This window comes from Crocodylus porosus, unplaced genomic scaffold (genome assembly GCF_001723895.1).
Source record: "Crocodylus porosus isolate Cpor-Errol unplaced genomic scaffold, CroPor_comp1, whole genome shotgun sequence".
Lineage (NCBI taxonomy): Eukaryota > Metazoa > Chordata > Crocodylia > Crocodylidae > Crocodylus > Crocodylus porosus.
The window spans coordinates 28,261,838-28,273,363 of record NW_017728910.1 but is presented as its reverse complement, the minus strand read 5'-3'; the positions used below and the strand labels follow the sequence as shown (position 1 = coordinate 28,273,363).

Sequence of the window (11,526 nt, the reverse complement as noted above, 5' to 3'; positions counted from 1 at the left end):
TGTTTTACCTGTCGTGAATAAGCTTCAGCTCAGCATGACTTTCAGATCTTACCGTAGTCTTTTAACAGACTTAAGGGGATTGATTACTTCATAAACGTTGTGGGGAGGACTTCCACCAGTCATCCCGGGAAAGTATGACAGCACTTGTGGTCAGGGCTCCCAGGGGCTGGACGCTGTGATGAACCCTGAACCGTTGTTCAAATGCCGCCCGTACCCGCTGTGCCTCGGTCTCTTGCCGCAGCGGTCCCCAACCCGGCAACCGAGTTAGTCCTCCCAGACTGGGACTGGGGACTGTATGGCCCGAGATGCCTAGTAAACTTTTCTTCTGCTTAGTTCTGGATAGATGAGGTTAAATGTGTGTGTGGGTTGGGGGGGGCACGAGGGGAGATAGAAAGTCCAGCAAGCTGGGTGCCAGGGCTCCCTTGGGAACAGCGAGCTGACCGGTAACACAGGGTGCACACTTGCGGTCACTGCCTTAGCCGTGCTGCTACAGCCGAGGGCTGTGTTGGGTGCAGGTAGGACGCTCATGCTCGGCTACCTAGCTCACACCTCCACTGCCCCCAAACTGTCCCTGGGTCATATGTGGTAGTTACCTCTCGCCAGCAGTCGGGGAGATACGTGGTGCTTCTCTGGCAGCATAATGTGCTGTATCAGCGCTCCCAGTGCCCCCAGGTGAGGGCTGTAGTCAAGGGCAGTCAGAAAGACGGGCACGAGTACCAGCATGAACGGGCAGTGCCCAGTCCAGGGCAGGGAGAGACCAGGCTAGTGACGGATGGGCCTGGGGGCCTTGCTCTCATCCCTGCCTGCTTTGTGCCGCAGTAATGGAGGGACAGCGGAGATCTTCACCGTGTTTGCCAAGACACCAGTGAAGGAGAGGACAGGGGAGGTGACGGAGAAGATCTCTGCCTTCATCGTAGAGAGGGCATTTGGGGGAGTGACCAGGTCAGTGCTGCTTGCAGCGTACGGGACTGGGGCTGTACACCAGGGGCCCTGCCAGCCCTCAGCCTGCCCGCAGCCTCAGCCTGCCTTTGTCACCCAACTGGTGAAGGACACACGTGAAAGCACCAGCAATCCAGCCTGGGAGCCACCGGCTTGAAGCCTTGGCAGGCAGCTGAGACACAGGCACTCTGATCCAGCATTGACACTAGTTCGGGCAGGTTACGCGCTCCTGGCTGCCCTGCTGCTGCACGGGGGGAGTGCGGACCTGGGCTGTGCTCTGCCACGGGGTGCAGCCTGGCAGCACCAGCACATTTAGGAACAGGCAGTTGTTCTTTGCCATATTTAAACCCGTCTTGGCTGTTGTGGAAAACATGGTGTTAACTTTCCCTTTGGACACACAAGTTTTGCATGTCACTGTGCGCCTCTCTTTGCTTGAGCACACATACATGCCGGCCTCAGGCCATGCTGGCCCAGTGCCGTGGACCCCACGGGCAGGTAGTTGTGCAGGAATGGTGCAAAGGCCGTGGCCGGGCAGAGGCTAGCTAAGGTTATGTTTTGCTTTATCTTGGCAGTGGCCCCCCGGAGAAGAAGATGGGGATCAAATGCTCCAACACAGCGGAGGTACACTTCGACAATGTGAAAGTGCCTGCGGAAAACCTGCTCGGGGAGCTCGGGAAAGGCTTCAATGTGGCCATGAACATCCTGAACAACGGACGCTTCGGGATGGCGTCTGCCCTGGCCGGCACCATGCGGGGTGTGATCGTCAAGGCGGTGCGTGCTGCTGTTTCAGTCAGATTAGATTAGATAATGCTGGCAGCTGGGGCTGTTCGTAGGGTGGCGAAACTGCGTGCCCAGCACAGAGGTCAGCTGTTTTAGTCCAGGTGGGATGGGTTTGGCTTTGGCAACTAGCTAGTATTTACCTGGAGGGAGTCCGAGGCAGGAACCGCCAAGGAATCCGCGTACTCAGCGAGTCTGTTCACAGCACGTGTGCGCGCACGTGGGTGCAGCTGGTAGTGCTGTTGGGTGAAGCGCTGGCCAAAGTCCCATCAGCACCGTGCTGAGCTCAGGAGCCCTGACCTCTCACGCTGCAGGAGTCAGACTCCTTGCGAACGGCATCTTCACGTCTCCTCAGAGCAAAGCCATCCACGAACCAGAGCCCGTGCATCCGCCAGCGATTCCACGGAGCTTGCTGGCGTGACAGGGCCTGTGCCCTCGCTTAGGCCCCAGGCAGCAGGTGCCTGCTCCTGTGCCGCGCTTTGCGCAGACGTGCAGCGTCGGGGTGCTCACGGCTGGGGAGCACCTGGCAGTCTGCGGGGCCTTGGCGCAGTTGCTTGCGCTGCTTAGCTCCTTCCCGTTCGCCCCGAGTTGCGATGCCTAGAGGCCGGGCTGTGGCCTGAGCTTGCGAGGCCCCAAGGGCCTTCTCCGCCACGGTGTCTCGTAACTTCTGAGCGGCACCACCGGCCTGTGCCAATGCTGCGGGGAGTGCCCGCGGCATCGTTCGGCAGAGCCTGCGTAATCGGAAAGCCAGGAGCTGCCTCCTGGCCCGCCCCTCCGCGCAGCCCGATACGCGTTCCCGCAAGAGCTGCGGGGCCCTGACGGGAACCCTCCAGCCCCAGCCTCTGCACCCTGCTCTTTCTCTGCCGTGCGTGCCGGGGCCCAGCGCGGGCGGGGAGGTGAGCGTGCGACGGGTCCCGGGAGGGAGGAGCAGAGCCTGGCTCGGAGCCAGTCTGCTACTGCTCCTCCCTTGTCTCCCTTGTTGCTGTGCCTGCTGGTGCAAAAGCAGTCCTCGTGGCTGATCCTAAATAGCAGCGTAGGCAGGTCCTGGCACATGGGCGTCTGGGGGGATCACAGAGGGGGTGTTTGGGGCCCCTACATGGGGAGAGTGAGCAGCCCCTCGGGGTATGGGAGATGCACAGATCCTGACGCGAGGGTGCGATGGAGTTGGCAGCGGTAGAGGTGGCCCGATGGGAGACGGAGGAAGCTGCAGGCGACCGCGGGGGGCTGACAGGAGCCCCTCCTGCGCAGTCGGCGTGGCCTGCGGCAGTGGTGCGGCACAGCACGTGGCCCTTTGGTGTCTGTGCTGGGGTGTGAGGCTGAGTCCTGCAGCCTGGACGCAGACAGGCTTTCTCTCTCTGCGGCCAGGGTCCTGGGGCATTGCACCGGCCCGTCACGGGGCTCACACGCTCTCTCCCGTACCGCTAGGCCGAGCACGCTGCTGCACGCACGCAGTTCGGGAACAAGATCAGCCGCTACGGCGCCATTCAGGAGAAGATCGCCCGCATGGCCATGCTGCACTACGTCACTGAGGTGGGCAGTGCACCTGAGCCCAGATTGGTGGCCGGGGCAGCCCCACGTGGCCCGGTGGGGCTTGGACCCTGTGGGACTTGCTGCCGCCATGGCAGCGAATCCTGGTGGGCAAAAGCCCCGGGGGTCATCGGGGCCTGTTGTGCCCCGAAATGGAGATGCACTTGGGTCAGCAGGGCCCTGGCCCAGGAGCGACCGTTCAGTGCGACCGGAGAGGGACCACTGAGCGTAACGGCCAACCCGGAGCGGGGCAGGGAGGGCAGGGGCATGCTGGCTGGGGCAGGGCTGCCTCTTCTTGGTGGCCGGGCAGTCCCCCCCAGTGATGCCCCACAGGGTGTGGGCATGGCCAGCCCCTCTGCCTGGCCCGCGTGGGCTGCCCGGCCTCTTGCAGGAGTGCCACCCAGCCGGGCCTGGAGGGTGTGTGGCCTTGGTGTTGGCCCAGCGTGTGCTGCATGGAGATGCGGGGGCCTGGTGGGGCACACCAGACCGGGAAGGGGCCAAGGGCAGGGAGGTTGGGGCACACCCAGCTGTGCGCTGCAGAGGCGTGGCGTTGTGTGGCGTGGCATGCCCAGTGTAACTCACGGTCTCCCCACAGTCCATGGCCTACATGCTGAGCGCCAACATGGACATGCGGGTGCCCGACTACAAACTGGAGGCTGCCATCAGCAAGATCTTTGCGTCGGTAAGGGCTTCACTGTTGCCTTGTCTGATCCCTCCGCTCTAATCCCCTTGGGAGCAGACTTTGGGCCTTGGGGCACACTGGCTGCCCGTTGCAGGGACACGCGTGTGCCCTGCCCTGCCCTGTCCTGGGTGGCAGCGAGTGGCACTTGCAATCCCTGCAGCAGGGACCTGAGCCGTGACTAGGATGTTCCTGCTGGAGCCGGCTTCCCCGCAGCCCCTCGCTCACCCCAAGTGCTGGTGGGGTCAGCCCCAAGCCTGGCAACCCCATGGCTTGTGAGTGGTGACCCTCTGCCATGGCAGCACAACCGTAGCCCTTGGCCCCACTGGGGTGGCTCAGCGCCAGTGCAGCGCACGCGCTAGGGGCTGCTGGGTTGGGGCACCCGAGCGAGCCCGCCCAGGTCGGGCGCCATCCCTCTGCAGTTTGTGGTGCTCCCTTTCCTAGGAAGCCGCCTGGCACGTCACAGACGAGTGCATCCAGGTCCTTGGAGGAATGGGCTACATGCAGGTGAGCAGCAGAGGGGCCGTCGGGGCCCTGACCCAGCTGGGACCCTGGGCTCATCAAGGGTCTCTGTGCGCGCAGGAGACCGGGGTCGAGAAGGTCATGAGGGACCTGAGGATCTTCCGGATTTTCGAGGGCACCAACGACATCCTGCGGCTGTTTGTGGCACTGGTGGGCATCGAGGTAATGACTTGCGGGCTGTGTCCCACACTACCTTCTCCGGGGAGGGGAGGGGAGGGCATGCAGGGGCCAGGAGCAAGTGCCCTGTCTTGGGTGGGGTTGGGGTGGGGGGCGAGCTGTCTGCCTGAGCCTCGGCCCTCCAAGCTGAGCAGGGGGTGGCACTGGCCAACTCTGCATCCCCTGCCCCAGCACAGCTTTTCCCTGTGAGCATTGAACATCCCCTCTCGAATCTGCTGCCAGGATGAAACCATTGCCTTAGAGACAGGCTGGCCCCAAACACGCGCAGAGCCAAGGGGCCTTGGTGGTTGCAATCTAGATCCCAACCCGCGGCCCGCGCCGTACACCGTGTGCTGCACCTGAGCCCTCGACCTGTGCCCTGGCCGCAGCAGGGGGGCCTGAGACCTGGCTGGAGGTCTGTGGCCAGTCTGTACGGCCCACTCCTGACCGGGTCCCGGTATGCCGGTCCAGGGTCATGATGGGGGCTGGGGCAGTGGTGAGGAGTGGGCAGACCCAGGCCCTTGCCACCACTGCCTCGCTGTGTGGCCTGGGCCAGAGCTGCCCCCATCATGGCGACGCAGGCCACAGCAGCGGTTCTCCCTCCTACTGCGCCCTGCCCCCATGCATGAGCGCTGCGTGAGAGCCCCCGGATCCTGCACCAGAGCTGCATGTTGTTCTTGGTTCCCGAGCCCCCTTGCGAGTTAGCGTGTGCAGCACCAGGCCCCGGGAGCGCGTTACCAAACGAGGGGCCACACCGGAGCAGAGCGCATGTTGGGCGGGCAGGCGGGCGCCAATTGCCAGCACATCCTTTGCCTGGAGCGGCAGGTGCAGAGGCCGCCCGGCGCGGTGGGCTGTGTGGGCTCTGCAGTCCACGAGCCCCCGCTCTGGGAGCCCCAGATCATATCTGAGAGTGAAGAACCAGCCGTGGGCCATGGGCCATGGGCAGACCTAGCCCTTTGCTTTCCTTGATGGGGCTGACAACGGTTAAGCCTCCCCCCGAGTCTGGAGGAGGGGGAGTGCTCTTGTGTTCCTGGAGCGCTTGTGCTCAGCACGGCGGACGTGCCAGGCAGGAGGGACGTGGGGGACCCCAGCTCACAGACGTGCTTTGAGGGCTCTGAGCAGACCGTGCCCTGCACTGGGGTGCTGTGTGGCTCAGCTGCAGGTTCCCGGGCTGCACAGCTATTGGGTGCACCCAGGGGATCCTGGGTCCAAAGGAGCCCGTCGCTCGTGTCTCCTCCTGGAGATGAGAACAACCCTCTGCAGACCAGCCCTAACTTGCGTGTGGTGCACTTCTGACCTCCAACAACGCTTTTCAGTATGCCGGGGACCAGTTAAAGCGCCTGCAAAAAAACCTCCTGAAGCCGGCAGGGAAAGTTGGTGCCATCCTGCAGGAGATCGGGCTGAGAGTGAAGCGGTGAGCAGCAGCGCAGCCTGGTTGCTGCTCCCATGCCTGCCTGGGGGCGGGGGATAAAAAGCCCCTCGGCCGTTCCACCTCCCTATCAACTCTTGCCAGCCTGGAGCCGAAGGTCAGACGGTTCCCCGGCGTGGCGCAGGGGGGCACTGTGCCGCTGGAGCGAGCTTTTCACAAGAGCATTCAAACACCAGAGCTGCCACCGACTGGGTCAGACCTAGATCCGTCTTGCCCAGAGGGACTGGGCCTGACCTGGGTTTTCCCTGCTCCTCTCCCTTGCAGCCTCCAGCATTTAAGGTCTAGGTGGAAGTCCTGATTCGGAGGCCGTGCCCCTCACTCCTGCGCTCCTTAGCGACCGATGCCCCTTTCCTCCAAGCACATGTCTAACCCCTCTGTGAATCTGGCTACTGTCAGCTTCCTCTGCAACTGGTGGCTGCAACCCCACACTTTAATGCCACATTGGGTGAAAAGGTCTTCCTTTTGTTAAACTTCCTGCCTGCTTGTTTCATTTTCCTGGGCGTTTCCAAGCGTTGATGCCTGCCCAGGTGACCTGGCCATACATGTCCCTCGACACAGTCCTGTTATGCCCATCCTCCTGGCAGCATTGCTATTGCTCTCAGGAGGGTTGACCAAGAGTCCAGCCCCAGAGCAACATGCCTGGTGCATTGCTTGGTGCATTGCTTGCATCAAACCAGGATGGAGCAAGCTACAGGGAAATGGGGCAGCTGCTCCTGTTGACTCCGTAGAAGGAAAGTCTGACCTCACGCAGGTGTCATGGAGACCATGCAATCCAGGGCTAGTTGCACCCTTTCCCTCTCTGCCTTTCACTGCGTGCGTGAGCTGCAGGGGAGCCGTTGGTATGGTACTGGGGTGGACTGCCCGGTGGGGCTCCAGCGCCAGCGCCTGCAGGGCAGCTGTGCATGCAGGAACACGGCCCAGGTCCCTTCCAGCCCTTTCGTCCTTGCCTTTCTTTTGCTCTACTTTTTTTCTAATTCCCTGCAGCAAAGTCGGGATTTCCACTGGTTCCTCGCTGCAGGGCATTGTTCACCCAGACCTGGACGGCAGCGTGGACCTGGTAGGAGCGCCCATAAAGAGCCTGGCTCCTCCGCCACAGGAGCCAGGGGTAAAACTGCCCCATGCCTGTGGGGTGGGCTGCTCAGACGGCCTCGTGCTCCAGCAGCATCGCTGGTAGCGCGGCCCTAGGAGCTCACTCCTGCTGAGGCAGCCTCCAGGCTGCTCTAGGTTACCCTTGGGCCCATGGGGAGGTGCTGGCAGTGGGTGCTGCCAGGGCACCGCTTGCCTGCAGGGGTGATAGCGGCTCTCTGCTGCCCTGAAGGTGACGAAGGCAGTGGACCTGCTGGGGGAAGCCGTGGAAAGCCTCCTGCTGAAGTATGGCACCAAGGTGGTAGGTGAGTGCTCCCGGGGGTGCTCTAATCCTGCTTCTCACCAGCCCCAAGTAGAGCTCAGCCGGGGACCGTGGCCAGCTGCAAATGCCTTGGCAGCGCTGGTACAGGGGCAGCATGTCCCTCCGCTCCTGGCCCTGCTCTCCCTTGCGTGTCCTCCCCTCTGGACTCGCCCTGCAGTATCAGGCTGCCCTTGCTCTTCTCTGCCGCTCCCCTGCATGCTGTCTGCAGCAACACCCCTGGGTTCATGTGTGGCCCCAGGCGCTGAGCGGTGCTCCCAGTCACAGCAGGCCTGGCAGGGAGCCACCTCATCCAGCTGTAGCCGGGCCAGGCGCTGCAGGAGCGGCCTGTCCGAGGGGCCCTGCGCCGCAGCGGGAGGTCTTGGAGGTGTCGCAAGCCCAGCACTGTTCAGTGCCTGGCTCGGCTGGCTTTGGGCTGTGGCTCCCACATGCCCCAGTCTTAACAGCGTGAGCATTGTGGCCTCAGCCTGCATGTGGCATCTCACCAGTACTGTGGGGGTGAGCGCACAGAGCAGGGCGCAGCACAGCCTGGGGCGGATGGCGAGTGCCGCAATCCCCTTGTTTAGCACTTTGGGGGCTGTGGACGCAGAGCTGTGGAGTGAGGGGCTGGCCCGCAGGCAGGGGCGGATGCTCGCAGGTGAAGCTGCAAGTGTGCCGGAGCCCCCGGGCTGGGCCCACAGCACTGGACCCCTTGCAGCTCCGGCACAGCCCTGCCAGCGATGGTTGCTTGCAGCAGAGCTCTGCTGTGCCATGGTCTGCTCTGCCTGCAACGCTCTTGCCAACAAACTTGTCCCGCCTGGCTGGGTCCTGCCTGTGGTGTACCCACGCAGCTCTGCCGGGGCATGGAGCCACACACGCAACTGGCCCCGTCCTGCCCAGGCTGGGGGTCACGCGTGTGGCTGCCTCACTGCGGTCTCTCCCCTCAGACAAGCAGTTCCACCTGAAGCGCATAGCCGACGCCGCCATCGACATCTATGCCATGGCCGTGGTGCTCTCCAGGTGTGTGGCAAGCAGCGTGGAGGGAGGGAGCGTGTATGTGGGGGGATGCCCTTCTCGACTGCTACTGCCCGGTTCTGGGCTGGCACTGTGGAGAGGAGCTGGTGGGTGCCTGCGGCTGCTGTGGGCTCTGCCAGCTGTGCAGGGCAGTGCTGGGGGCTGCCGGGCAATGCTGGTAGCACGTGTGCCCACGGCGCATGTTGGCTGCAGCACATGTCTTGGAGGGGGTGGGGGGGTGAGGGTGACCCCCTCGTCCCTTCCCAGCAGTGCTTGCCTGTGCTAGCTCAGGGAAGCTGCCTGGCTGCATGGGCCCAGTCCTCTGCACCAGCCTCAGCTTGTGGCCCAAAGGCCCCTGCCTGTGCAGAGGCTCCTTGTCCCCACAGGGCTCCGACCCTGTGTGGCTTGTGCCCCACGGCTTGGGCTTCAGCCCCTGGGGGGTCTCTTGCTCACCGTGTGCCCCCTGACCCCTCCCTCACTGCCTCTGCCCATCCTGCAGGGCCACGCGTTCCCTGTCGCTGGGGCAGCCGACCGCGGAGCACGAAAAGCTCCTCTGCCAGACGTGGTGCCACGAGGTAGGACCCAGGCCTGGACCCTCATGGGAGTGGGTTTGTGTAGCTAAGCAGGTGCGGCTGGAGGGATTGCGGGCAGAGCCGATCCCCTCCAGCACGCGGCACATGCCCCCTTCCCTTCCCTGCTGGGCCGAGCCGTCTCCCTGGAGCCCCCTCCACACGGTGCCTGCAGGCGCTGGGCGGCTCCAGCCGTGCATGAATGCCTCGCTCCATCCTGTTCCTGCTTGGCCTCTGCTCCACCCGCCCCTGCTCCTGGGCACCAGGTGCTCGCCAGGTGGGGTTGGGATGGGACCTGGTCCCCCTTCCCAGCAGTCAGGGGCAATTAGAGGAGCTCGGCCTGTCCTGGCCCCAGGCAGAGCCCAGCTGGCTGCGCGGCAGCCCCGGCCCGCCCCAGCCTGCCAGGACGGGTTCCCGCAGCTGGGCTGTCAGCTCTGGTCATTTGCACACGAGTGCACGGCCCCCCCTCGCCGCGCCGGCCCCCCCCAGGACGTCCCCGGCAGCCGAGGCTGCGTTGGGAACGGTCGGGGCTGGTGGAGGTGCAAACCCCTCTGTCCCGTGCAGGCGTTCGAGCGTGTGAGGGGGAACCTCCGGGCAGCGAAGTCCCCGCCGTGGACCCAGAGCTTCACCAACATGGAGCTCATCTCGGACGCTGTGGTGCAGAACGGTGGCGTCGTGGCCTCGCACCCGCTGAGCTTCTGAGGGGGGGCGCGGGCTGGCCTCACGTGGAGAGGGTGACAGATCCGATGGGGAGAAGGAAAGCATTAAATTTATTTAGTTCTCTCCTCTCCTAGCTGTGGTCTGTACGGTCGGCTGCACTGGGCCTTGGCCACGGCGCACCTCTCCTGGGCCCTGGTTTGGGAGAGCCCTGATCCTCAGGGGCCTGTCCTGTGGCACAGCCCCTGTGCCTGCCTGCTCCAGGAGCCCGACACGGGCCCAGGGGCTGCGCTCAGTCACCTCCACCCTCCTCGCTTGACTTGGTCCCCCCCCAGTCTCTCCCTGCCCTAGCCACAGAGCTGAGGTGGCCCCTGCACAGGGCATGGTCGCCTTCCCGTGGCTGAGCCCAGGGTCTCCGATCTGATGGGCTCTGCACCGGGCTTGCTCTTGGCACCAAGGCCCTGATCCCAGCCAGGTGCCTGCCTGACCCTGTCAGGGCCCTGACTCCGTCGGCTGTGCCTGCCTGTGCCTGGGGCAGCGCCGCCTGCCGCGGCTCACCTAGATCCTCTCGTGGGCTGGATGGAGGGAGCCAAGGGGGCTGGGGTGGCAGGACAATCCACGTGTGAGCAGCAGCCTCCTGGGCAGCACCGGCAGGGAGAAGGTCAACCTGCTTGTGCATGATGGGGTGGACCCAGGACATGGGAAGCCACAGCACTGGTGTCCTGCTGCCACGTGCTGTGGAGGCAGCTGGGTGCTGCACTGCCTCAAACCTCAGCACGGTGACCCTGGGGGGCTGCGTTGCTCTGAGCAGATGGTCTGGGTGGCTGTGCCAGCTGGCTCGGCCGCACCAGGGACCAGCCTGGGGGGATGGCAGTGGGGGTCATGCCTGTGGGGCGCAGCAGCTTGGCGAGGGGGTGCTGGGAACGACCAGGTTGGATCCTGCTGCAGTGGTGGGAGAGCCTGGCTGCACCCCGGGTGTCTCCGCAGGGTCTCCTGGTTCTTCAGGTGCCCCCATGGCACAAGCGCCTGGGGCAGGCTTGAGGATGCTGCTTGCTGTCATTGTGGACAGGTCGGTAAAGCACCAGCTTGGCGCTCAGCAGCCATCAACAAGGCCAACAGTGTGCTCGGGATGATGAAGGGAATTGTGAGCCAGACAGAAAGTATTGGGATGCCACTTTATACATCCATGGTGCGGCTGCACCTTGAACACGGTGCCCAGCTCTGGTCTCTGCACCTCCAAGGAGAGAAGGGCCGGAGACGGGCATAAGCATGCTCTGGCCTGGAGGGGCATCCCTCTAGCAGAGACTAAAGAGGCCCAGTTGGTCTAGAAAAGAGATGTGAGGGGGGACGTGATAAGGGTTTCCAAAATACTAAATGGTGAAGAGAAAGTCACTGGGGCAGGGCTCGGCGATGGTTTTGGGCAGAGTGCCAAAGATACCCACAGTCTCGACTTGTAGGATGTTGGTGTGCTGGGGCGGATGGCGGCGGGGCCGTGAGGGACCCGACTCTTGTTGTGGCAGCACAGCCCTGGCCTCTTCCCCGCCACTCGCCCCGAGGCTTGCGTGCCAAGCAAAATGCCTTCGCTTGCCATGTTCTGGCACCTGTGCTGTGTTGCCAGCCCCTGCACTGGGCGTTGTTACTGACTATCTCACAGTACAAGGATTAGGGGTCACGCAGTGAGGCCAGGAGGTAGTGAGCTGAACGCGAGCACCAAGCAGTCCTTTCTCACCCAGTGGGTTGCTGAAGTGCAGACGTCGTGGCCCTCGGATGCAGTAGATGCTGACAGTGCAGCCAGATTCACCAAGGGCCTGGACACCTGCTTGCAGGGAAGGGGCATCAGCAGCTGTACAGCAGGAAAGGTGGGGGGAGGGGG

General features: G+C 63.6%; 1 protein-coding gene across 1 annotated transcript in view; it reads left to right on the top strand.

Annotated features, from left to right (window-relative positions):
• The window catches only part of ACADVL (acyl-CoA dehydrogenase, very long chain), a 15,621-nt gene extending 5,844 nt beyond the window's left edge, over window positions 1-9,777 (top strand). Inside the window, exons 8-19 of the mRNA XM_019532944.1 lie at window positions 820-942; window positions 1,512-1,710; window positions 3,142-3,246; window positions 3,839-3,925; window positions 4,367-4,429; window positions 4,505-4,606; window positions 5,917-6,014; window positions 7,014-7,086; window positions 7,348-7,420; window positions 8,361-8,433; window positions 8,927-9,002; window positions 9,561-9,777. Of these exons, the coding sequence (XP_019388489.1) occupies window positions 820-942; window positions 1,512-1,710; window positions 3,142-3,246; window positions 3,839-3,925; window positions 4,367-4,429; window positions 4,505-4,606; window positions 5,917-6,014; window positions 7,014-7,086; window positions 7,348-7,420; window positions 8,361-8,433; window positions 8,927-9,002; window positions 9,561-9,698 (1,210 nt within the window). The 3' untranslated portion in view covers window positions 9,699-9,777. The remainder of the gene's footprint in view (window positions 1-819; window positions 943-1,511; window positions 1,711-3,141; window positions 3,247-3,838; window positions 3,926-4,366; window positions 4,430-4,504; window positions 4,607-5,916; window positions 6,015-7,013; window positions 7,087-7,347; window positions 7,421-8,360; window positions 8,434-8,926; window positions 9,003-9,560) is intronic.
• The last annotated feature ends 1,749 nt before the right edge of the window (window positions 9,778-11,526 follow it).